This window comes from Actinia tenebrosa, unplaced genomic scaffold (genome assembly GCF_029948245.1).
Source record: "Actinia tenebrosa isolate PJP-AT-01 unplaced genomic scaffold, QUT_ActTen_1.0 PGA_scaffold1__47_contigs__length_23844297, whole genome shotgun sequence".
NCBI classification, from domain to species: domain Eukaryota; kingdom Metazoa; phylum Cnidaria; class Anthozoa; order Actiniaria; family Actiniidae; genus Actinia; species Actinia tenebrosa.
The window spans coordinates 20,452,603-20,476,211 of record NW_028292578.1 but is presented as its reverse complement, the minus strand read 5'-3'; the positions used below and the strand labels follow the sequence as shown (position 1 = coordinate 20,476,211).

The following is a 23,609-nucleotide window of genomic DNA, read 5'->3' as shown; positions in this document are numbered from 1 at the left end:
CTGAGGTTCAAGTGTCTCGACCAATAAAATTGAGGAGTTACGTAATACCGTGACTACTAAATGGCTTCCACTCTTAACCAATCGAAAAGGGAGAAACAAGTGTCTTGACCAATGAAATTGAAGGTAACATACAACATCATGACTAGAACTGATAAATAGCTTGTATCCAGAACCAATCAGAGTCGCGCGTTTCTCAACCAAATCACTTAATTCAAGGACATTCGGTTGGAAGTCAGTCTACAGTTATTCCCCTAGTCATATGAATCTGTCTCCTTGAACCGTAACCTTAGTACGCAGACCTTCTTAGAGTCTGCGTGACCGTTTTCGTAGGGCTGAAGGTTACTTGAACCGATATGGCATGAGCGTATCCAGGATTTGTAATTGGGGGGGGGGTGGGTGGGTGGTCCTTACATACCAATTTGTCATTATGACGTCATATGAGAATCATGGTCGATAGAGGGGAAACGAAAAGACGGCTCCGAGAAGCGAGAAAACTGATTTTCTTAACTGCTTAAGTTAAGTCTAAACAAATCTTCACACACTGCATCAACTGCCGGTTAGATTGTTTTTGGCTTTGAAAGGGGGGTCACGGGCACCCTGTGACCCCCCTGGATGGGAAGGGGAAAGGGATAATATCAAAGCCAAGCCACACTCAGACATGTTTACCTTTAAGGTTTTTATTTCAAACCATGAAATTGAGATAAAAATTACATATTGTTCAGTCATGATTGCCATCAAGCTCAAACATAAATAACACGATCAAGCCTGATCAGTTTGTAATCAAGCGGCAAATTTTATCTTTTAATAATTTTGTACAAATATCATTAACAATATAACACTTGGAAACCGTTGCATGAAGACACTCCAAGTCCAAATAAACCTCAAAAAAGACTGGTAACGAAACTACCCCGCAAAGAATTTTGGGATGAGAATTCAGCCCCAGGATTCTTTGCAGGGCGACTTCGTTAAAATTCTTCCTCGAGGGAAAAAGCTACAGTAAAACTATTTTGGAAGTGGGGATTGTGTTCCTACCTAGGTGTACCCAAATATCTCTCAGTCTTACATTTAAAGGTAACAACATGAGGCATAGGGTACGAGAGAGATGAATATACGAAAAGTGACAGGTGCAGTGTTCTCTTCCAGTGACATGATTTAGAACACAGACAGAAGAACAAGATTAGGATAATTAGGATAAATTAAGTGTGTATTGCAGCTCGAGTATCGATAGTACACGCAGACTCAAATTCTGCGTTGCTCGGCAGCAGCAATAGATTGTTGCATGATGGAGTCATTCTACTACAACTACCAGAATGCTTCACGGCAAGTAAATTTTCTTTGCGTTTAAATTTGTAGTCTTTTATGAGAATAGCAAGGGATTCTGGTAGTACACAAGTGGTTAAAGCAGAGCTGCAACGAGTCTGTGTATATTGCTGATGCTTGTGTTGCAAGCGAAACTACTCTAGGCTTTTCAGTTCACGCCTGCAATTAATGACCAATAACAATTTTCACTGTACTAAAGCGTAGTCAGCTCATTCTACCAGTAACAATCCAGTTATATAAATTCAGAAAATGTTACATGATTTTTTAACGGCTTTCTGATATCTGTGTTCTTGATTTCTGGATTTTCGTATTATTTTTTATATAAAAACTTAGGAATTACATAGCGTTCAATTCCGATTTGCAACATGGCACGATTTGCAAGATTACTGGTTGGCCATAAAGTATTCAAGTTTATCTAGTTTGATGGGTTGATAGGAAAAAAACAGCCAACGAGTACCAAAGAACACTAATTTTGTTTTAGTTTTTAGAGTTTTGCACCCATAGAAGTTAGCAATTTGCAACTAATTCAGATAGAGTGCTCGCACTAAACCCGTGAAACAAATACTAATTTTTAGTACCAAATAGTAATAATCAAACAATAGGAAACAAAGGATTCTGTATGAATTACTACTAATTAGTACTAAATATTATTCACGGTTTTTGTGCGTGCACTCTATACTTATTATTGGCTCCCTTTAACAAAGCTAACATTTCTTTTTCCTTCCTTCTTTTTCCTGAATAGCTGCAGTTTTCATTCAATATTTAGATGGATTAACTTCGAAAGAGTGTCCCAAGTAGGGACATAGGGTTAAAAAAATGTTATAAAATAACTGTTCCAAAACTCGCGTTCTGATTGGTTGGGAGCGCGTGTTTTAGTGCAGTTTTCGTATGACTGTGAAAAGTTCACGGCACGAACACGGCCGTGACACAGCAAGGGATACGCCAGACAAATCACATTGCACGAGAATTTACTCTCCATCCAATCAAATACCCGGAACACGGCATAAACACGGCGCGGACACGGTCACGCCAAGATCACGGCACTTTTAGACCAATCATATTGCGCGTGAAAAAAATCAGCCAATTATAATTCTAGAAAGCATCACGGTCACGGCACGTCACGCTTACGGCACTGAGCTTTTCACAGTCATACGAAAACTGCACTATGAGAGCACACAGCACGCGCGCGCAATTTCAGTTTCGAGAAGGCACTCCGCTACGCGTCGTGCTTCTCCTAACAATTCTCTCGTGTTCTGCCAACCCCCGCGTGCTTTGTAACTGCACACAGCACGCGCGCTCGTTTTCTATTTCTTCAGCATTATAGTTATATTGCACTACCAATAAATATGATTTTTTTCATTATTTCTGCACCAAATACTCTAAACTACATTAAAACTTTGATCTAAAAGGTTCACAGAAGTAAATCTAATCATCGGTTGCTTTGAAACATAATTCAAGTTATATTTTAGGTTTTTCTTTTAACTTGACTCGCATTTTATAAAAAGCATAAAATATCTATTTTTGATGGTCACCCTGTGTTTTTCCTAACGGTAAGGGGACTAGGTACTAGAAACGTGTTTACTCAAAGATATTTAATGTTTAGTGAAAATTGAGGTTTAGAACGCATGTGGCATAATTGTTTTGTCATTGTATACTCGTTTAATAGCTTTCTCCCTTTACCCACATGGTCTATGGAAATGATTTCCGGTCGTTTTGACAAAATTACACCCGAGGGAAGAGAGGGGCGGGTCCAATTTTTCACGCCTAAGTTGCACACGTGCTACAAAACACGTACTGCAACCGCGAATGAATACCAAGCTGACGCTACTCAACTTTCTGATTTTTAGTTTCGTCTTCTACTACAAAAAAGTTCGCAACTAGAGAAAGCGAAGATATCGAGCCAAATGCTACTCAAAGCTCAAACTTGTGGTGCTAAAAGCCACGTTGCCGCGGCCATCTTGAGAAAAAAATCCCAGCACTTGTATCTAGAGATTAAGTTATTTTCTTCGCTTATTCTGAGTATATTCATACTACTTCATAATATATAATGCCATTGGTTTTTAGATTATTATGTTCGACATATAAATATCAGGATTACGATCAATGTGAATCGTGGCCATAATAAGTCCTATTCCGGGCCGATTTAATTTAGACATAATTACATAAAAAAGAAAGTTGTTTCACTAGATTATTTTTGCCAATTTTGTTTTGGCTGAGGATTCTTTTCGATAGCACGAATCATAGAGAGCGCACATTTAGCTAAATGTAAAAGTATCCTATAAGTTGTCATGCCATATTGATGTGGGCTCAAATCAATAGAAAAAGACCAAAAGTTACGCCTGATGTTCAGTAGCGATGCAAGCACAAGGAAAACAAGCGAGGGCTTAAGCAAATATATAGTCTCGAATGCTGAAACGAAGCATTCCATTGCCAGTCTTTGACCACAACAAGTAAATTCAGTTTCAACCTACGGCTACATTTCAACTTCTAAGACTCTCTCTGATTTTCATAAGCACTACGGGATTTACACAGACCGAGAAATGGTCGTTCACTAGACCAGAGCTCTGTTGCGCTTCCTCCTGCGCATGCGCAGCAAGAACAGGGTCCTGGGTATAGTTTTGGTTTCCACCAAGTAAAGGACTGAAAGAAGTGCCAGCTCTCGGAGCAAAAATGAGTAATGCGTGTTGCCAAGCCTCAAATGAGCATGCAACATTAGTGAAAGCTAGGCAACCAGCAATATCTTATTATTATAATAATTAAATCTAAACACTTATAAAAAGGACTTAACTCTGGAAGGAAAGTTAAGGCACTTTCTGCAAATCCTCAAATTGTTTTTTCCTTCTTTTGAAAAGACTGGCTTCAGGTGCGCCGGCGATGATCCAAGTTGTATACAGCGGTATGACTTGACAACATTTTCATGACAGCAACCACATTTGATAGGAGACTGGGCCCAACGTGTTGAGTAATTGTGATTGGTCACTGACATTTCTAATTGGGGAAAAAAATGAAAAATAAAACTGAAGCTTAGATTTTTGAACATGAGAACATGATGATTTGTCAACTTTGTCCCAAACGAAGATTTCAAAAAAGGTTGGTAAAGGTTTTGTCGCTGCATATCAAGCTTGAAACGCACTATAGGAGATGCGAATCCAATCAGCGAAAGGTTACATCAAATTTGGCATTTTTCGTATTTTTCCAAACTTTGTCTGCACACTTCCCCGATATTGATTTTCGTCTGTCCTGGCATTATTAAACATAAATATAATTTATTTCAAGCTTGGTATGCAAAAAAACCTTCACCATATCGAGGAGAATCTTGAACTCACCAGTTTTCTTGTCATTCTCCACGTTCTTCGCTTCCGCACTGCGAGCTCTTTTAATTTCTTTCTTGTCGCCATCAACACTACCAGCAGTACTCGACGTTTCACTCTCAGAGTCTTTTCTCTTCATGCCTCGTCCTTTACGAGTCGACCTCTTCAAAGTAACAACCTCGACCTTTTCATTTGGTTTTTCTTCGCTCTGTTTTTCGTTTATTTTTTCCTCGTTTCGCTTCGTGTTTGGTTTTTCGTCTGTTTGTTTTGTGGACTCGGATTCAAGTTCACCAGTTTCCTTTTTCTTCTTCGTTGCTGGGATTTTTAGCTCAGGTTCTTTCTTCGTCTTCTCAGGTGGAATGATATTTTTTTCTCTTCTTGGACTTGACCTAACGGGTTCAATCAAGGGCTTAGAACTAGTCATTAGCGGCTTTGCTGTTTTTCCTTCAACTTTTGAATTCTGCAAGTCAACATTTACTTTTCGCGGCACAGTTCCTTTCTCAGGAGGGTTTTCTTTTGTCACTTCTGTTTTACTTTTAGCCTTCAAATCTTTGTCTTTTATAACGGTCTCTTTCTCCTTTTCCTTCGATTTTTCGTTCTCTATCTTAGCTTGACTAGAATCTTTCTCTTTCTCGTTCACAGTTTCTGCGACTTTTTTGCTTTCTTCTGTCTTCTTGCTGTCTTCCGGACTTTTACTCGCGTCGACTCCTTTTGCTGTTTCTTTTGTTTGCTTTCGTTCTGTCTTTTTCTCGCCGTCTTCCTCTTTCTTACTAGTTTTTGACTTAGCGGCTTTCTTTAATCCTATCATAGAGTGCATTGGTTGGGTCCCAAAGTCGACACTACCAGAGCTCCCGCCAGTTTGCTCCTTGTCCAGAGAAAGAGGAGCCTTCAAATGCACCAACATAACAGGGCCAAGCTGTTGCACATTCGAAGCCGTTTTAACGTCTACATCTGTCTTTTGCGCAGCTTTCTGGTTGCTTGTCTTTGGTTTATTGGAGTCAGATTTTATCTCAATGCTAGCAGGGTTCCCAATTGGCGGGAAAATGGTCTTAATGATATTATTTGACGTGCTTTCGACTTTGCCGTTCTTAATCGACACCTGTACGACCGTTGTGTCTTTCTTCGGCGACAGATGTAAGACTGATGGTTCAACTTTTTTCACTTCCTTTTCCTTTTCCTTGACCTTGGTTTCATCTTTTGTCGACTTTTGACCGGTTTTATCTTTCGTCTGCGTAGAGATCTCGTTCTTTGAAGCTTTTGCTTCTGTTCTAGACGCTTTCTTCGCGTTCTTAATCTTCTGTTTTATGAGCTTGGCTTGCAATATTTTTACTTTGTTCTTGACGGCTTTAGAAGGTTGTACGTCTCCCTTTGGCTTCTTGTACGGGACGCATCTTCGGCAGACTTTCATGACTTTAACGTCACCAGTAAAGTAAGATTTGATCTTTTCGGGGGCGTTTTCTTTTCGATAACAGCTGTATGACTTGGTGACGAGGGTTTTGCATATGGAGCAGATTATCCCACAGGTCCTGGTAGGCTGACTTGAGTTATTTTCTGGAAATAAAAAAAGTTATCAACAAATTAAGAAAAAAAAAGTAAGGAAATGGATGGATAGATGGATGGATGTAAGGAAAAATAAGGAAAGGAAGCAGGGAGCGAGCCAGCAGGCAGGCAAGAAGTACGAGGCATATATAGCGATGAATGCTGAACGACTGAATCTCACAAAACCTACCAGTAGAGGCACTTGGAACCTTCTTCGTCACCATACTATTGTTCTTAATCAAATTCTTGATGGCAGCTTTAGCCACGGAGTCATTCTTAACCTTTGGTAGATTTTCCAGAACAGGTTTAGGCGGCCTGTTGTACGACTTGACAGTCTTTGCAGCAGGAAGGGCGTACGCATGATCAAGCAACGTCAACTTATAGTTTATCGTTCGTATTTCGCTTTTCAATTCACCATTAGTGCTCGGTAAACCGCCATCTTTATCATCCTTTTCCACAGTTTTCTCTTCTGGTACTTTGTTATTCGTCTTTATCAAAGTCATATCTTCATTGACTTCGGGTTTTCCATCAGCTTCGATGGTTTTATTTTGTCCTAACTCTCCATATATTGTAAGATGGTTAGGGAAGATTTGGTAGGTATTCCTGGACGGACGAACGACTGTGACAATGCCTGTACCGGACGGGTTTTCTGCATCATTTTTGAACTTCTTGGCAGAAATTGGTTCTTTCTTTATGGCTTTTAGAGGGACATTTTCATCGCCGTCACTAAGATAATCGTCATCAAACTTTTCGTCACAAATGAGATCCTCGTATGGTCTTTTTAGACTTCGACCGATATCGCGAAAGATGTATTTTAGACCTTGCGTCCTTCGACCTTGTGTCGTTCCAAGAGGGCTCCTCAAATGGGTGTTCTCTTCAGTTTGGGATTTTAAAAGAAGTAGAGCCAGGTTTTGTCGACATCGTTCTTTGGAGCTAAAACATCGTTTGCAGACTCGGAATCTTTCTGTGTCGGGGTCGAAGAATATCTTGAGGTGCATTGGCGCGTTGCTTCGGCTGATGTAACGATAGGACTTGAAGACACGAAGACCACAAACGCCACATCTCATGGGCTCTACTGGGCCACTTTCTATGAAGATAAAAGAGACAAACAAAATGACTTAAGATACATGGAAAATTCAAAGATAAAACACGACAGTGTTTGAGCAGTTACATATGTAACTTAAACGTACGAACGAACGAACGGAGGAACGAATGAACGAACAAACAAACAAAGCAAAAAAATAATTATTTAAAAATTTGATGACAAAAAATGAAATTATTGCTGTAACGCTATTTTATGCAAGAAAGAATAATACTTAATATATGTATTTTGTAAGAAAAAACAAATTGAAAACAAAACTGCTGTCATGCGTAAAGAATTATCGCCAAGGAAGAAAGAAAAGACGGTTGGTCGACCAAAGAACAAAAGAGACTAATAAACGTAACTTTGCAAACGGAAATTGCTTACTATCAATCACGTGACTTTTTGGAGTTGACTGGGGGGCAAACAAGCGGTTGACTGGGGGGCAACTAGCGGATGCTAAGTCAAAACATATCAAAATAAGTCATCAAACTATTGTATTTGACTATTTTCACGACATCAAACCAGAAAACAAGAGATCAAAACAACCTCCAGGATTCTACAAGCCATCAAAAAAAACTATTACCGGAAGTGACATCTATTGATAGCAACCTATATAATCAGTAAACATATTATAAAATAATTGGTGAATTAGTTAAATTACTAAGGAAAATCCTTTCGTACTGTGAAAATTTTGAATGCGTAGCTGACACTTTTAGGAAACCTTGTTTCTATCTAGATTTTTTAAAACAGAGGTTGGAAGTTGCAAAAGTGATGCAAAATTTAAAATGCATGTTTCAATTTTATTGTCTTAAATAAAGTTCTCAGTTGCTATGCAATCATAGGTGTTAAAAACTTGTAAAAAAGGTCAATATATAGGTACTGCTTCCGTTGTTTGCAAAACAAATTTGCAGTGCCATGCAAAATATGTTAGTTCGTATTTACTTTCCTCAAAAACAAACACTGAAACCATACAACTATCATCGCAACCAAAAGTTTTCTAAACCAAAAAAGGAAGCTTAATAATAATATAACTGAAAACTTAACATCTTTTTCAATAACTGTTAAAACTCAAAAGTCTGCAGTGTTTTTTAACGAAACTCTTCAGAAAGACTCAGAGAAACCCCAAGCTATTCTGTCTTCACTTCGCCAAAATAAACATTTGTTTTGCAAATTTTCTTACTGACGGTGTCAGGTTTTCAAAAGACTCTTTTTTTTTGTATAGGTTACATTCTTAGTTTAGTATGTTGAAGGTGACATTTAAAAAAGAAATTTGAGGCAGCTTAGTATTTAAAGAAGGCAAGTCGTTTTATCTATTTATATTCAGGTCTAAAATTGCCAAGACAAACTGACCAAAACATCTCGAAAGGTCGACCTTTAAAGTGATGTAAAAGTTTTCGTTTCTAGTGTTGTGAAAGACACCAAAGACATCAAAGACCACACTGATTAAGGCTGTTTTGTAACTCAGATATAACTGGGGAAAACGACTTTCTGTATTGAATAAAGGCTAATAAATTAAGAAGTTTGAAGAAGATGAGGAAGAAAGGAAAGCAAAGAGGTAAATGAGGGCAGGAGAACGAGAGAAGGGAGTAGAAAGAAGTAAAGAAACGAAAGAAGAAAAATAGAAGCTAGAAAGGATTAAGCTATGCAAGGGAGAAAGCAAGGAATTAAGGATTAGAAATGAGAAGATTACAAATTGAGAAGGTGAAAAAGAAAAGAATTCAAAAAGGTAAGGACATGAGAGAAGGAGAAAGAGAGAGATAGAAAGAAGAAAAGGAAGGAAAAAGAAAACTGAGATTAAAGTAAGAGGAAGTAAGCAAGGAAGGAATGCGGAAGGGAGCAGGAAAGGAAGAGGAAGGAAGGTGTTAAAAACAAAATGGAGGGAGGGACAAAAATTTTAAGAGAGTAAAAATATCAGCTTTCTTCACCAAGATTTCTATTCCTCACCTTTTGGTAACTCATCTTCAATGACTTCTTTGTCAGAGATTGGAGCATCTTCAGCACTTGACTCACTCACATTGGGTGAACTTGGGGCTGCAAATGCCTTGGCCAGATGTAATCTAAAACAGTCAACAAGCAATCCACAATCAATCATTACACAGCCTGGTATTGAAGAACATCACTAATCCTTGGGAATTGTAAAGAAAGCCTTTCCTCCTTTAAGCTATCTTGATTGACTTAACTTGACTTAATTTTTAAGACTAGACACCCCAACATCTAATCTAGCATGTAATCCCTCCTAAAAACTTAACTTTATCTATTTTTTCAGAAAATAAACCATGTATCCCCTCTTATCTTTCCAGTTCCCATTTTTGTCAAGAACTAAGCAAAGCCAATCACTGTAGTAAATAAGACTGAGCCTCCATTCAAATATCCTCTTTTTAAGTCATACAAGTAAGGCTAATAGTGCAATACATTGTAAAATTGCTCGAAACTACTGACATTGGTGATTTCTCCTCTTTTGTTATTAATAACAGAATGCTTGTTTAATCCAGGATTGGCAGAACACTCGAGTAGTAGTGGAAGTGGTGGTGATTGTAGTGGGTGGTGTAGTGGCAGCATTAGTACTAGTAGTAAACTTTATTTAACGTTGGAATTAAGAGTAGCATTTACATGCTAATATCTTCCCTTTTATTCTGCTTGCTTTATTCATGCACACAGTGTGTGCACCATTTTCTATTTCTTCAATATAATGTATTTATGAAATGGAATCAAGGAATACCTGTGTGTGCTGGAACGACGTTTTTCCTGAACAACAGGCAGAGAAGGTTCATCTGAGGGTTTAACCTAAAATTTTAAATATGAATAAAATGGTTAATTCATTGGGTTTATGCACAACATGATTGTGAAATGGCATAGCATATTCCTACAGCAACATCATTTATGAAAGTAATGACTTCTTTGAGCCACAGTGATCACTGCTCAGCCAATCAAAGTGTATGAGATCACTGATCAGCCAATCACAGTGCATGACATCTCTGCTCAGCCAATCACAGTGCATGACATCACTGATCAGCCAATCACAGTGAATGAAATCACTGCTCAGCAAATCAAAGTGCACAAGATCACTGCTCAGCCAATCACACTGCACAAGATCACTGCTCAGCCAATCACAGTGCACAAGATAAACGCTCAGTAAAGTCTGTAAAGTCTGGTGAAATATAGCTTTCCAATTTTTTTCTGGATAATTTTGTCTTGTGATATTCATACTCAGGAAGAAATGTTTCTACTCTTCTTATTAAAAACATAAAAGGACAAAAGAAAATGATTTCAAACTAACACTATTGAACTGGGAATAAATGTGTGAATATTCCAAAAGTATTCCTTCTGGGCCTGGTCGTACAAAGGGTGAATAGTGGTGTCCAATGGATAAGTCAATGCTGTTATCCAATAAATTTATTGACTGGATAAGATCTATCCATCAGATAATATTATTCACCCATCGTACAACAGGGCCCTGTTTGGCATCTTCTTGCTACTTACTATCTTTGGACACTAGTTGTTTTTAAATAAGAAAGTAAACTTTGCATATTGAGAGAGAGATTAAGAGAGATTCTGTAGAGATCTCATTGATCTTTTACCTTTGTAATTGCATGGCTGCTAGATAATTTCTTTTATTTAATCATCTGAAGAGATTATGTTAGAAACTTTGTGACTTTTTGTGTTTGATAACCACTTCTAGTTGTCCTTAAGCATTGACCTGTTTAATGTTATCTTTCATATAAAATAGATCTTAAAACCTCAATGCTTCTCAAGGCCAGCTGGCCTCACAACACTTGTGTTCATGATGACTGTTAAAACATATTTAAGTAGCCACAAAAAAGGCTTTGAATCTAAGTTTGCATAGACAGATCTGGTCCCAGATTAAAAGTTCCTAGTAGTTCATTCTAGCTAGCGTCACCACTGGTAATAAAGATAATTCGTGAAAGGTATTGGAAATGTAAGTAGATACACATACATGTACAGCCGAGAGGCTATTGATATAGCACATTTATATATTTTCTTGTCAGAAACCTTGTCAGATCATCAAAATTTAAGCAGCATACATTTTTCTTCCTCTAAATAAACGAGGGCAAGCATGTTCAAACTTTGATCTCAACTTTGCAAAAATTTAACCCAAAATAGACAAATTTAAAGGGGTGGCAGCTTATCAAATGTTGCTATATATATTACTTTTAACTATCAATTGTTTTAAATATGGTCTATGTATTATGTCCACAAAAATTAGCAATAAAAGTCCTGATTGTTTAAAAAGAAATCTTAAAATACAATGTTTATTCTTACTAAGTAATTACGAAGTAATTCTTATCCCTCATCCTCTGGTTTCGTAGACACAACCCTCTCTATATTCATGAAGCCCGATGAACACTAAGATTATCCCATTATGTTATATACTCCAACAAATTTGTCTAATCTGATTAAACTTTTGATGTGGTACTTGAGCATTATCTTGGTTGATTTGAATGATTATGACTTTATACTTGATTTTTACTCATTTTGAAAGCAATGTTCAGTATATATATATATATATTTGTAGTGATGGGGGCAACCTTTGCAGATTAAAGATTTAGATTTACAATACTTGATCCAAAGAAACAATCTAAAAATAACAGATAGGTATAGCCAGAATATGCATCTTCTATTACTATGGGACTTTAAGATGGAAAAATACAAGATGATCACTTTAATGAAACAAGTAAGTCTGACTACAATGTTCAATGCAACTAAAAAGGCTTCTTGAAAATTTTCATAACATGCCATAAATTAACCTATGGAAAATTGAGGTTTCCATTAGACCTTAAAATGGAAAATCAATAATAGATGACAAATCAGAAAAGGGCAAAAAAAAAAAAAAAAAAAATGTAAGAAATAAAATTTCAAAAAAGAAAAGTTTTTTATCTAAATGAAAGCATAGCAAAGTAGTTTTTGATTCTTTAATTTTTGGAATAAATAAGGTTGGTTTGATAACAAGTTTTGATGCTTGAGTCAGACCTCACTAAATCAATCTTAGTGTTCTATGTATTTATTTTGAACATTATATTAAACTTGCATAAAGAAAGAAATCGATGCATGCATGCATGGTCCAAAATAATGCAACATATTAGTGTGCATATTAGTTTTAACTTTTCCCCTTGGGCATAATGTTTTCCCATTTTAGACCACTCTTCATTTTCTTGAAAATAAAATTCTTTGTTTAAGTTGTGCACAACTGTTGGACAAATAAATGATAATGGTCTGAAATGAGAAAGCATTACTCCTAAGCAGAAAAGGTCTTTTGTGGCTGAAATGGGCAAACTTAGTGGGTGAGGTGTCCAGCCTTAGGGTGACGTGGATTAGGTGACGAATACCCAACCATACTTTGGCATTAAAAAATAAGTATATAATTTGAAATTTTGAAAAGATAGTTGTATATTGGTTCTATTTGATATTCTTGGTATATATTCTAGGTTGAAGCCTAGACCCGATTAAAATCATCTGAATATGTCACTGGATGTACAAGATGCAAGAGTAATAAAATGTTGTGACTCCTAAGTGGCTTCTCTCCAACAAATATTGACCAATCACAGTGTGAGGTGAGTAAATACAAGCCAACAAATCAGAATACTTCTTACATTAATTTTGCTGCCATTTGCTGCAGTATATAGGTCTGCCCCAACAATTAATGTATCATTTAAAATGTTTTGGAAACTTGAGACAAAAGGTATTACCAACGAATGCAATGCTCACAAACCAATAATTTCAATCGTTCTTTCATTTTTTCAGTTCATTTCTCAAAAGGATTAAAATGGTAGAAACACTGATTAAAATAATTCTTGAATTCTCTGAAAAACTACAAAGGTATGAGAATACAAAAAAAGTAAGAGTAGAATAACCCTTCGGAATGAAATGACATAATTATTTGAATATATATTTCAAAGTGAAGGCATTTAAGTTTGGATTACTACACACTATCACCCAATCTAAATGTCATAATGGTGATAATTACACAAGATAACATCAGAAGATAAAATATATTTTAAATGTCAAAAAGTCCTGGCAGATAATTGCTTCACTTCATTCCAGCCACATCAAGCAAAGTTTGCAAAAGTTCATTAGAAATTTGAGGAATATTTTTCAAGTGCAAAGAAGCGAGATTATTGACAAATTATCTCAAAGACTTCTCAGAATTCAAATCAATAATGGAAAACTATTTGTTAAATGAAACGTCACGTGATAACAAATCTTTCTCGCCTCGAAAATTATGTAAAAATCTAATTTTAGAAATAATTAATAAATAGGAAGAAAAAATATGCCTTGAATATTACTACATAAAAGTCAAATTGTACTGCGTACATTGGGATAGAAGATGTGTTTACTTAAAACTCCGTACAGAATCCGGTATGTTTGCAGTGTTTCGGCGGCAAATGCTTCGAGATCGGAGTTGAAAACTGATCCGTAATTTTCTAAGTTCGGCTTTAGATGTTTAGTAGATTGGATGACAAAAAGGGGGAGGAAACGGATCTCAAGATCGCAGTGTTATATTCTGGGGGTGAAACGCTGCTCCAGCGCTCTAAGTCGCTCATCATTGACCAAAATGAAAAACGTTCAAAGCCAAAAACTGTCTCTATGCTTCATTAGTCTTAGTGTAATTACGTAGTTTTAACTTGAGAAAACCCCCACGCATTTCTCGATTTTTCAAATGCTTTTAGATTTTGAACGTTTGGAATAGAATCACTGTCCTTATGACTTAAAAATCGCGTCATCTGCTTTTGCATAAGCAAGCAAGAGCAAGTTTTGCGAGAGCGCAGAGAAATACAAACACATTTCGAACACTGAATCCAAGTAAACCACGACGCGCGACGAAGAATGAAAAATACCACGTAAAGAAACTATAAAAACAGCGCTTAATCGCTTGAGATTTGGCTATAACTGTATTATATGGAAGCCGATTGAGTCAACAAGGAGCGAGGGAAAAAAACACGCGTTGAAAATTAGATTTTGTATTTGGTTTAATACCTGTTCGCTCCTGTTAAGCTTTGATGAATGCGAGTCACAAGTTGTTCTAGAATATTTAGGCTGCGCGCGGTGTGAGGGTTTTCTAGATTATCGAAAACCTGAAGTATTACTTGAAATAAAACAAGCTTTGCCTTATGAAGATGTTCAGGCTAAAAATATATCAAATCGGCCGCTGCAGACATCGTGGAATATTCTTTAAGCGCGCCGGTAGTGCACCAACTTACCGCCCGCGATTGCGAGGTGTAAATCTCGTTACGATTCTTTCTCGAGTGCGCACACCAACATTTCGTGCTGAAACTACCCTTATTTTTGCCCCAATCTAATAAATAGATTTTTGAAAATACCTTTACTGAGAACTTAAGAAAAATAATTAAATCTAACCGTTCCAGAGAGTGCTGAACCGAAGCAGAGGAAGTCGTATCTTCGCTTTGAAGTTCGGTTTGGAAAGAGACAGGACCAAATCCATGTGGATTTTAACCTCAATTATTATAAAAAATATAACGAATTTTCGCTTTAAAATACTGCGTAAGGCATCTGCAACTATCAGCTTATAAATTGTGTAGTATGTTGACAGTGCGCAGTGAAGATTTTAGGCGCAAACGGCGAGAAAAGTTATAAAGGTAATATTTTCTGGCCGGGCGCAGTGGCAGAGCGGCCAGAATGTAAATGAAACTGACATGACTGCGCGGTGCGCTGCCTCGAACGACCTTTTTCCTACCTCTTCGATCTCGACATCCTCCGAAACCTTTTCTAAAACTTCAAGTGAGAGTTTATCTACGATGTCCTGAAGGCTTAGCCTAGGAGGTAGAAGGGAAAAATAAGAAAAACAATTCAAACGCAAACCCTTCGACGCGAACGTCACGCCACAAAAACGAAACACGGAAACTCGAAGATTTTACGGAAACCGTCTCGATCACGGGCTAAAATACTCACCGCTTCTTCCTAGATATTCCAGAGGACATCCCGAGGCACTGTGGACTGGTTTGAAGTACCTTGGAATGGCGAGAAATAGTGGAGGACCAAATTAGAAGCTCGTGAAGGGTGGTGTTAGAAAATACTGGCGACGATGCGCAGATTTGCATAAAGACGATCGAAGAGGAGCGCGCTGTGAGATTACCCAGCATCCCCTACGGGTATACACATCATAACGAGGCTTAGCTGGGACAAGGAGTGCGCACGCGCACTGGACCTCCACGTGGCTATTTATTTATCTCATCCATATTTCCACTTCCCATCACTCAAATTCTATTCATTTTTTTAATTTTTACCATTAACTTTCGAAATTATTCCAAAAGGGCTAGAAGAAAAATACAAAAGACATTTCAATTTAATTGTGACTTGGAAATTTTTTTGCTCATTTAATATATTTTTTTTTCTAGTTCTCACTTGGTTTACTCACTCACCGGTTCTGGATAATTTCACCGGAAAGGAGTCTATTGAGCCATATTTTGAGATACGCTTATTTCAGCAGTAGAGCTCATCGCCTGCATTTTTCTATTTCTTTTATTCACCGCTCCCAAAGGATTCACAGAACGAACAAGCCTCTGAACCGAGATAAAATGAAAATGGGAATACCAAAAAACCGAGCTATAAATACTGATTGACATAGCGAGCTTGAAAACTCAAGTTTTCAAGTTTCAAGTTTATTCGCACACAATAAGCTAAATTGTTACCAAAAAGTGGAATGAATGATGATACAAGTGGAGATTATATATACAAAGAATTCGGGTTAATACAAGAGGGAAAAAATAAATAGGTGTGCATGGCTGTTGAAGTAGTATAAACTTTCGAGTCAACAGCCACCCAACACATACAGTATACACTATGATTTGGACTGATCAAGAGGATTAGTAAGGAAAAAATTATATTTCTAAGTTAAAAATTACCATTTACCAGTAACTGGAATTTAAAGCTATGCAAATCTAAGTAAACAATGATATATCATTGTTGATTGAGGATCAGTTGTAATCTTAAGGAGTGAGAAACACAGTGAGAAATTAGAGGTGATAAAATAAGCTTAGATTTATGCTTATCAATAACCCTTATATGAAATGTCTAAAGTCTCCCACAAGTTCCTGTTTCAGTTTTACTTCCGTTATTCTCTCAACCACCAGTTTGAAATTACTGTCAAAAACCTTCATTCCACCGTTGATCCACGTGCCCTTAGAGCCAGAAATTGTAAAACTGGAAAACGCTTTGTTTTACACCAGTATTTTTCGGAAAGACGCGAATAATATTTTACGTATGTCGCTTGTTCAGCTTGGAAATTGTTTTAAAGTCCGCAAGTTGCTGACACTTGACGCTGATATTTCTCATTCAAAAGTTGGTATTTCCGGTACATGTGGTGCGATAGTACTGATTCTTAATGTTATCTTTGTAGGATTTGTTTCCAATAGTAAAACATTTTTGCCAAAAGAAATCATTAAAAAATTATTAGTCTAAGTTTAAGAAAGAGAGTCATTATTTTTAGGAATGTTAGCCAGCTTCAAATAAGAAAAATCAAATAGAAAATCCCTCGCACGATGACCCATCCCCATCCCCATCCCGATAAATGACTTATTCCTTTTCCCTCCCCTCCGATAAATGATGAACGGTTACCCAGATCTGAAGGCGCAGGGTTCCCGAGGTGGCGAACAGCTAAATGCGTCAGAAATATTACTAGCTATAACCTAAACCGGAAGTACGAAGTTCGCCCTCGTTTTAAATCCATTGTCATTTCCGGTGGCCATTGACAATATTTTCATTCTTGTTTCTCGTTTCCTCCCCTTTTTCGACACTTCTTGTAGCTTAGGAGAGAGGAGCATATGTTAAAAATGTCAGGGAATTAGTTTACAACATTAGCCTAAGGCTTTCAGAACTTACTTTTACTGGTATTTGATTTGTGCACAAACATCACTTGTGTTTTTACTGGAAGAAACCAAAACTTTTGCACATGGATATAACTTTCAGCAAAAAGATTTGGAAATCTTTAATTAGAGACAATTTCTTCACTCAGTATATGTTGAAGAAAAGCCCACACAGAATGACAGGCTAAAAACTGTTATAAATCATGGACGACCTTCCACCAAGAAACAGCAAAAACAATATGGCACTTCTAAGTATCAGTCAGTGTTGTTCAAAGACCTTGACTATTATTCCAAATTGAGAAACACAGTTGTTTTTTGGGACATAATATGGCTGGGATGCACGAGCAAAGCTTGGTTTGAAAGAATGATCCACTTGAGTTTTAGATGTTGATAAAAACAAGTTTCGGGTCAGCCGCCAGACATGTAATGTAAGCAAAGTGTAAGAATCTAATGAATGTATGCATAATGTATATCTTATTATTATCGTTATGCATATGAACCTATGCACAGAGTAAGGGCAGAGCTACCCCAGAAAATTTGGCATTGGGGACAGGGGGGAGCTATGTACCCAAGAAAATTTGGCATGGGGCTCAGGAAATTTAAGAGTGGATATCAAGGGGTGTCCAGATATGGAATCCTGAAGATCAGATTGTTTATTTACAGCCACTCTCTTTCACTCTTTGAGGGGAGTGGGTGCACATGGGTGAGAGGTCAAAGGGGGACCAGATATTGAAGTAATGGAGCAAGAGGTCAAAGAAGGGTCAAGATGTTGAATTAACATGTGAATATAGAACCAAAACACAGTCCAAATCCCTGGTCCTTCACTACCTTTTATTGATTTTTTTCAACACAGATGCTCGATACTGATTGGTCAATTCCTAATTTATGTATTATTTGCACTAGGTCGTAGGTCATGTATTTGAGATGGCAGCTACTCTTTGGTTATGATGATGATGATTGGTGATCTTTGAGCAGGATTAATATCATGACAGAGGAAGAAGATGCAAAAATAATATTTTATGCTGCAACATGCCTTATTTTGGAAAAGTTGTTCAAGTTGTAATCACATCTGTCCTGATCAAAGGTGAGCTATCTCAGTGGGAATAATGTTTGAATGTTGTTGCACTGATGTCATTTATCTTTATTTTATAAATTCATCACTCTTGCAACATCATCACAATAGCCAGTAACAATTGTTAACACTTTAGCAACAATACCAAAACTCATCGCTATCATAAATAGTAATAACAAAAGCACCACAGACATAATCAACAACAATAGCAACATGAACGACAGTGACATCATGGTCATCATTGTTAGGAGCAGCAGCAACGATGACATACATGAGCATCATAGACCTCATCATCATTATCATTAGCAACAACAACAACAACAACAGCAATATTAATGTCACTTACATTATCATCAACTTATTATTATTAACTACATCATCAACATCATTATCATTATGTCAACAACATGAACAACCGTCACAATATCATCAGCAGCATCAACATGAACAACAGTTACATCATCATTATTATATCATCAGCAACAAGAACAACATGAACAACAGCAACATCATCATCATTTACTCAAGCATTATTTTTTTATAACTGTTAGTTTTCTTAGGATTTAGAATCACCATTTAATTTCTTATTTTGCTAGCATTGCTCAAGGACTTTTTTTACTGAGGAGACTTTATAATGAATCTTATTACAAGAGCAATGACTACCTTGATGATAATATGAAGATGATATTGACAAGAGGTTTGAAATAGTAAACATATACATTAAGTTAAAAATCAATGAATATGACATCCTGTATTTGTCATATTAGCATGCATAACTTTAGTCTTGTTTGTCTTGTGTATGGATTTCCTGTGGTTAGCACAGGGAGCCCATCATTGAATAGTTGTATAATTAATGCCCACTCTAGACCCAATTTTAATAGTCCTATCAGCATGCTTAGTAAGAATGTCAGGGGTCTAGGGTTGAGAGTAAGTTTAAGCTGAGCAAATTGATTCCGGAAGTGATAACCCCTTGAGCAGCCAAGACATCAGATTGGTTTGAAATGAATAATCCTGCATAACTAAGTTCGATAGGTCAACAAGAACCTGGCATTTGTTAGCAAAATCATCTTGTTCCCAGCATTCCTCTTTCCTTATCACCATAGATACCCGTCCCTCCATTCCATCATGCACTTCGCTGACCAAGTCTGCTGAACTTAAAAAATGCTGGCTTAGGATAATGATGACTCGGTCACAGTCCCAACACGGTTGGTAGTTTATTGTCACTTGGAAGCGCTTGGCCTTAAGGATTCCTAGAATCCATTGCTTGACCCATAGTTTGTCTTTGTTGCTGTTGTAAATGTGTACTCGATAATCTGAACAAACTAGAAAGAATCATTATACATGAGGGTTTTTTTTGGAAAGAATCATGTACTAGAGACAGTTATCATTCCTATTCTACGATATCCTAGGGCAGGGCGCACACTGTTATTTGGTGTTTCAACTAGTCAGGGGTCGTAAGAGACAATTCTACTTTACTTACCCCACTCGGGGTCAGTACACTTCTCGTTCTGTGGTATCGTAATAGGGTAGCACGCACTGTTGCTTGTGTATCAGTTAGTCAGGGATCGTAAGAGACAATTCTACTTTACTTACACCACTCGGGGTCAGTTCCCTTCTTGTTCCGTGGTATCCTGATAGGGTAGCGCGCACTGTTGCTTGGCCTGTGTTGTCTTAGATCATACTGAGAGTCATCAGAGTTGTTGTTCGTAAATACCTTGTTATCTATCAACCAATGCAAGTGCGCTGTCCTTAGACGCACTGCCTTGTTGTCCATTTGCATCGAGAACTTTCCAAAATCTGAAGCGTAAGAACGCACGCAATAGAATTTTTTACATAAGCAGGAAATGCTATTTCAAAGCGCTTACAATTTTTTTAATGGATGGCAGCTAATTGACGACAGTGACGCAAGATGTCTGTAAGTTGACTTTGCGTTGGCGCGGCTTTAGTATTCTATTCTTGAAGCTGCCCTAATTCTGGCGCCAACGGTGATCAGCCGCTTTTTCGCCGCTTTTACATTGATATTTGACCAGATGTTACCGTCTTGGGCGAAGTATTTTCCCATTTCCGACCACGTGTCATAAATAAACGTGTCACGAGGATATATTTTGTTTGTTTGAGTTGTATCCATATTCAGGTGTCTTGTCATGCGCAACCATCAAACAAACTATGATACTATAGGGAATGACACGTGGTCTGAAATGGGAAAAAATTATGCCCAATGTTAAGAGGTCCATTTTTGAGTAGTAACCAGTTGGTTGGTATCTTTAAACGCGCGCGCAACCGAAATTAATCTTTTTCGATTACCGATGGCTGTGGAAAACTTACGATATGGAAGCCATTTCCACGATACGGCACGTCGTACCATGTACCATGTAAATTAATACCCTTTGCTTCCCACATAGTGATCTCATTGTTGCAAACTGTTCGAGAGTTCAGTCAAGCAGTGTAATTTTTCATTTTCGCGTTCAAGTAGTTAATAAATTTTTGTTACTTAATCGTGGATTGGATAGTAATTTCCTTGTTATACACAACCGAGTCGTTAACTGACGCGTTCTTTGAACTTACCTGTACAAGAACTCGGACATCCCTTGGACGCTGGGCTTGTTTTGCTCGTATCTTCATCATCTTTGCGTTCAAAATTTTCAATGGATTTGATCCTTCTAAAATGGATAGGTTTTGTGCAATTCTGGCCTGTTTGATCAACGGACTGTCGTTTCATCATTCTCACGCAAACTGAATTACTGGACGATAGACAAATGTCAGTGTCAACTCGTTTATATTTTCAGTTTAGACAAGAAATGCGGTTGCCTTGGAAACAAGGAGGTAACTCATGGTTACAGAAGTACTTGATATCCTTACTATATTTTGTATCGCAATTCTCCAAAAAGTTTGAAGAGGACTGATTCGCGACTCCGGCCAATACAAGTTATATCTTTCTCCCAAGGAATTCTAATATTTTCTGTCATCCTCGCTTACCCGAGAGTTTAACTTTATACCTTCGAGCGTTTGCGTTTGATTTCGATTCTTCTACCTGGTCAGTAGTACGTACTTCATCTTCTCTTAGAATTATAAGAAATGGCGGTAGATTTGCTTAGTCTATCAATGAAATTTTCATTGAAAACACAGTTTTTCTGCATTCGAAGAAACCAGACTACGTTCTTTTGACAGGTGTTACAGAACAAAGCTACCAAAACACCACCAATTCAACAGAAGACAATGGAAAAAATAGATAAACGGTGCCTACAATTAAGGCATAGAGCAGTTTGTAATAACAGGGAGGTGTGAGGTGTTGGCGAGTTTATTTTTAAGTTAGGCATCCTTTTGTATCAAGCAGTTTCTTAAGAAAAGATTATTAATTATTTATCGATAGCATTATATGAATGACCGTTCATTCAGAAGCCACAAAAAGCCCAAACCAAACATTCAAAGCAATGTATGTAAGAATGTTCGCCTGCTCATCATAGGAAGCCGAATTGTAAAGGAAAAGCCTGTTTGAAATTTGCCTAAGATGTTGTATGTGTCGTTTTCTTACGCTAGTTGTAATTTCAACCAAATTTTCGTGGTAGTGCATTCGCCTCTCATCTCTGGGGTCTCGAGTTCATATTCCTGGACTCGGCATCGCAAGTTTTTTTTTTCTTTAGGGCGAGTTTTTAACAGGGTTTTTAAGGACTCTTTCAGAGTGAAGAAAATATCTGATGGAGCACTGTACTTATCGGTTGGTGTTGGGCTGGTTTTTCTTTGTGAATGCAAGATACATGACTTGTTGTAAGTGATGATACATAGATCGGAAAAAAATAATTTTAGGATAATGTTTTAGTTCAATTTTTTTTAACTGAACAGGACCATACTTCCAGACATCGAGTGCTGAACCGTCATATGGCAGCGCGAAGCATTTACGGCTACGCCGGAGATTTCGACCCCGACACCTCTATCCGACGAATTACAAACTGATCAGGAAGCTCGGCCGAAGCCTAAGGGAGAGGTTAGTCGACCCCTAAACCGTAGATGATTAACCCCTTGCTATGACCAGCAAACGCAATAAATCGCCTCTGTCGCTAATGACTAACCTTCCACCGCCACTCCTTTCAGTGTGGGATGCGTTTTGAAAAACAAGCTTGCGCAGCGACGTATGTCATTGGAAATGTGTCAGTACGTTTGGGAACAAAAAATGCTCTTTTAATCACAAAAAAGTTAAATTGCACTGTCATTATGCAATAAAAATTCTAAGAGTTTATCAATTTATATTTTATACTTTAATTTTGCAAAACGTTTTAATTTTTTTTTTTTTTTTTTTGATTCGACAAATTTACTCGATGCAGTGAACTCCAAGTTTTATCAAATTGGTATTTGAATTTAGCTTATTAGGTTTTGAGGAGGAAGGAAAATGGGAGAATTGAGATCCATGAGAGGGGAAATTTAGTATTGAAGGAGGCCTAACAAACTCTACCACGTGATGGGGTCTCAAACCCCCCGACCCCAGGGGTGAGAGAGAAGTGTGCTACTGCTACACCACGACTTGATTTCCATCACCTTTGTCTGACAAACAGATATGTCAAAATGTCCCATCAGTGAGATATAAACTAATAATGAAATAGAACGTTACAAACAAGTTTATACAATATATTTTCGACATAAGAGTAAAGGTACATTATTCAAATCTTCACACAATATCTTGATAATGTAAAAAATGTTATGTTATTGATCTTATTGAGCATAAAGGTCCATTCTTTATTTCACACTTTTTCAGTTTACAGACTTATAAATGTGTTGACAACTAACAAAAAAATCTAAGAAGACTCTACTGCATCCTGTTTGGGAGGCCATTTCCCCTCTTTGATTAGTCTTTGTTTTTCTTTGTGTATTCTTTCGATTCTTGTGAACTGATGATGAAAAAATAAAAGCAAGTCTGAGCATACAATTTAAAGATATGCTTTAAAGCTTCAGGTTAAAGATATGTTTTTTATCAAATTAGGAAATTTAGCTCAAACAGAGGGATGATATCTAGAAAACGATGGGAAAACCTTTAAAAGTACAGGATATGATAAACAAGCAGAATGAAGAATTAAACCCACAACCAGGAAAAAATACTTCTTTTGAGGGCAACACTTAATAGCCAGTGGCTAAAAAACTTGTGGCCCTCCTTTCGTGATCGATCTGAAATTTAGGAGTTGATTTTTGTGGAGGTGCTATGCAACCTGTGCTTTCCCAAAGCACATCAGTGAATGACAGTGCATTAACACTACACATTGGGTGCTATCAGCAATTATTATTAATGCTATAATACTAATTGCCAGTGGGTGGTAAACATTGTTTAGATTTAGAAACATTTTTCAAATTCATAAAATGCCAGTGTTCCTTGATTACAGAGTCATTTGCTCATGGTTAGCCTCATTTCAGTGTCAAAGATCCCAGACATCAAGTATAGTATTTAGTAAAGAATACTC

The 23,609-nt window shown here is 37.3% G+C and overlaps 2 protein-coding genes and 1 long non-coding RNA gene across 4 annotated transcripts; 1 reads left to right on the top strand and 2 right to left on the bottom strand.

Moving 5' to 3' along the window:
• Nucleotides 1-661: 661 nt before the first annotated feature.
• Nucleotides 662-15,371, bottom strand: LOC116288913 (uncharacterized). Its single transcript, XM_089032503.1, has 7 exons — nt 15,181-15,371; nt 14,966-15,044; nt 9,974-10,038; nt 9,199-9,311; nt 6,361-7,257; nt 4,647-6,182; nt 662-4,308 (listed from the first exon to the last, which is right to left on the bottom strand). Exons 1-7 carry the CDS (start codon nt 15,369-15,371, stop codon nt 4,091-4,093), a joined length of 3,099 nt encoding a protein of 1,032 aa, XP_088888629.1. The 3' UTR covers nt 662-4,090.
• A 1,608-nt stretch (nt 15,372-16,979) lies between these two features.
• Nucleotides 16,980-22,338, top strand: LOC116288947 (uncharacterized). 2 transcript variants are annotated; one of them, XR_004196253.2, is made up of 3 exons: nt 16,980-17,521; nt 17,997-18,177; nt 22,006-22,338. It is a non-coding gene; the product is annotated as an uncharacterized LOC116288947 (long non-coding RNA). The 2 variants fall into 2 exon arrangements; XR_016120338.1 differs by lacking the exon at nt 22,006-22,338 and adding an exon at nt 19,269-19,371.
• LOC116288946 (uncharacterized) lies at nt 18,671-21,014 on the bottom strand. Its single transcript, XM_031695813.2, has 3 exons — nt 20,731-21,014; nt 19,759-19,962; nt 18,671-19,487 (listed from the first exon to the last, which is right to left on the bottom strand). Exons 1-3 carry the CDS (start codon nt 20,885-20,887, stop codon nt 19,099-19,101), a joined length of 750 nt encoding a protein of 249 aa, XP_031551673.1. The 5' UTR covers nt 20,888-21,014; the 3' UTR covers nt 18,671-19,098.
• Nucleotides 22,339-23,609: the final 1,271 nt, after the last annotated feature.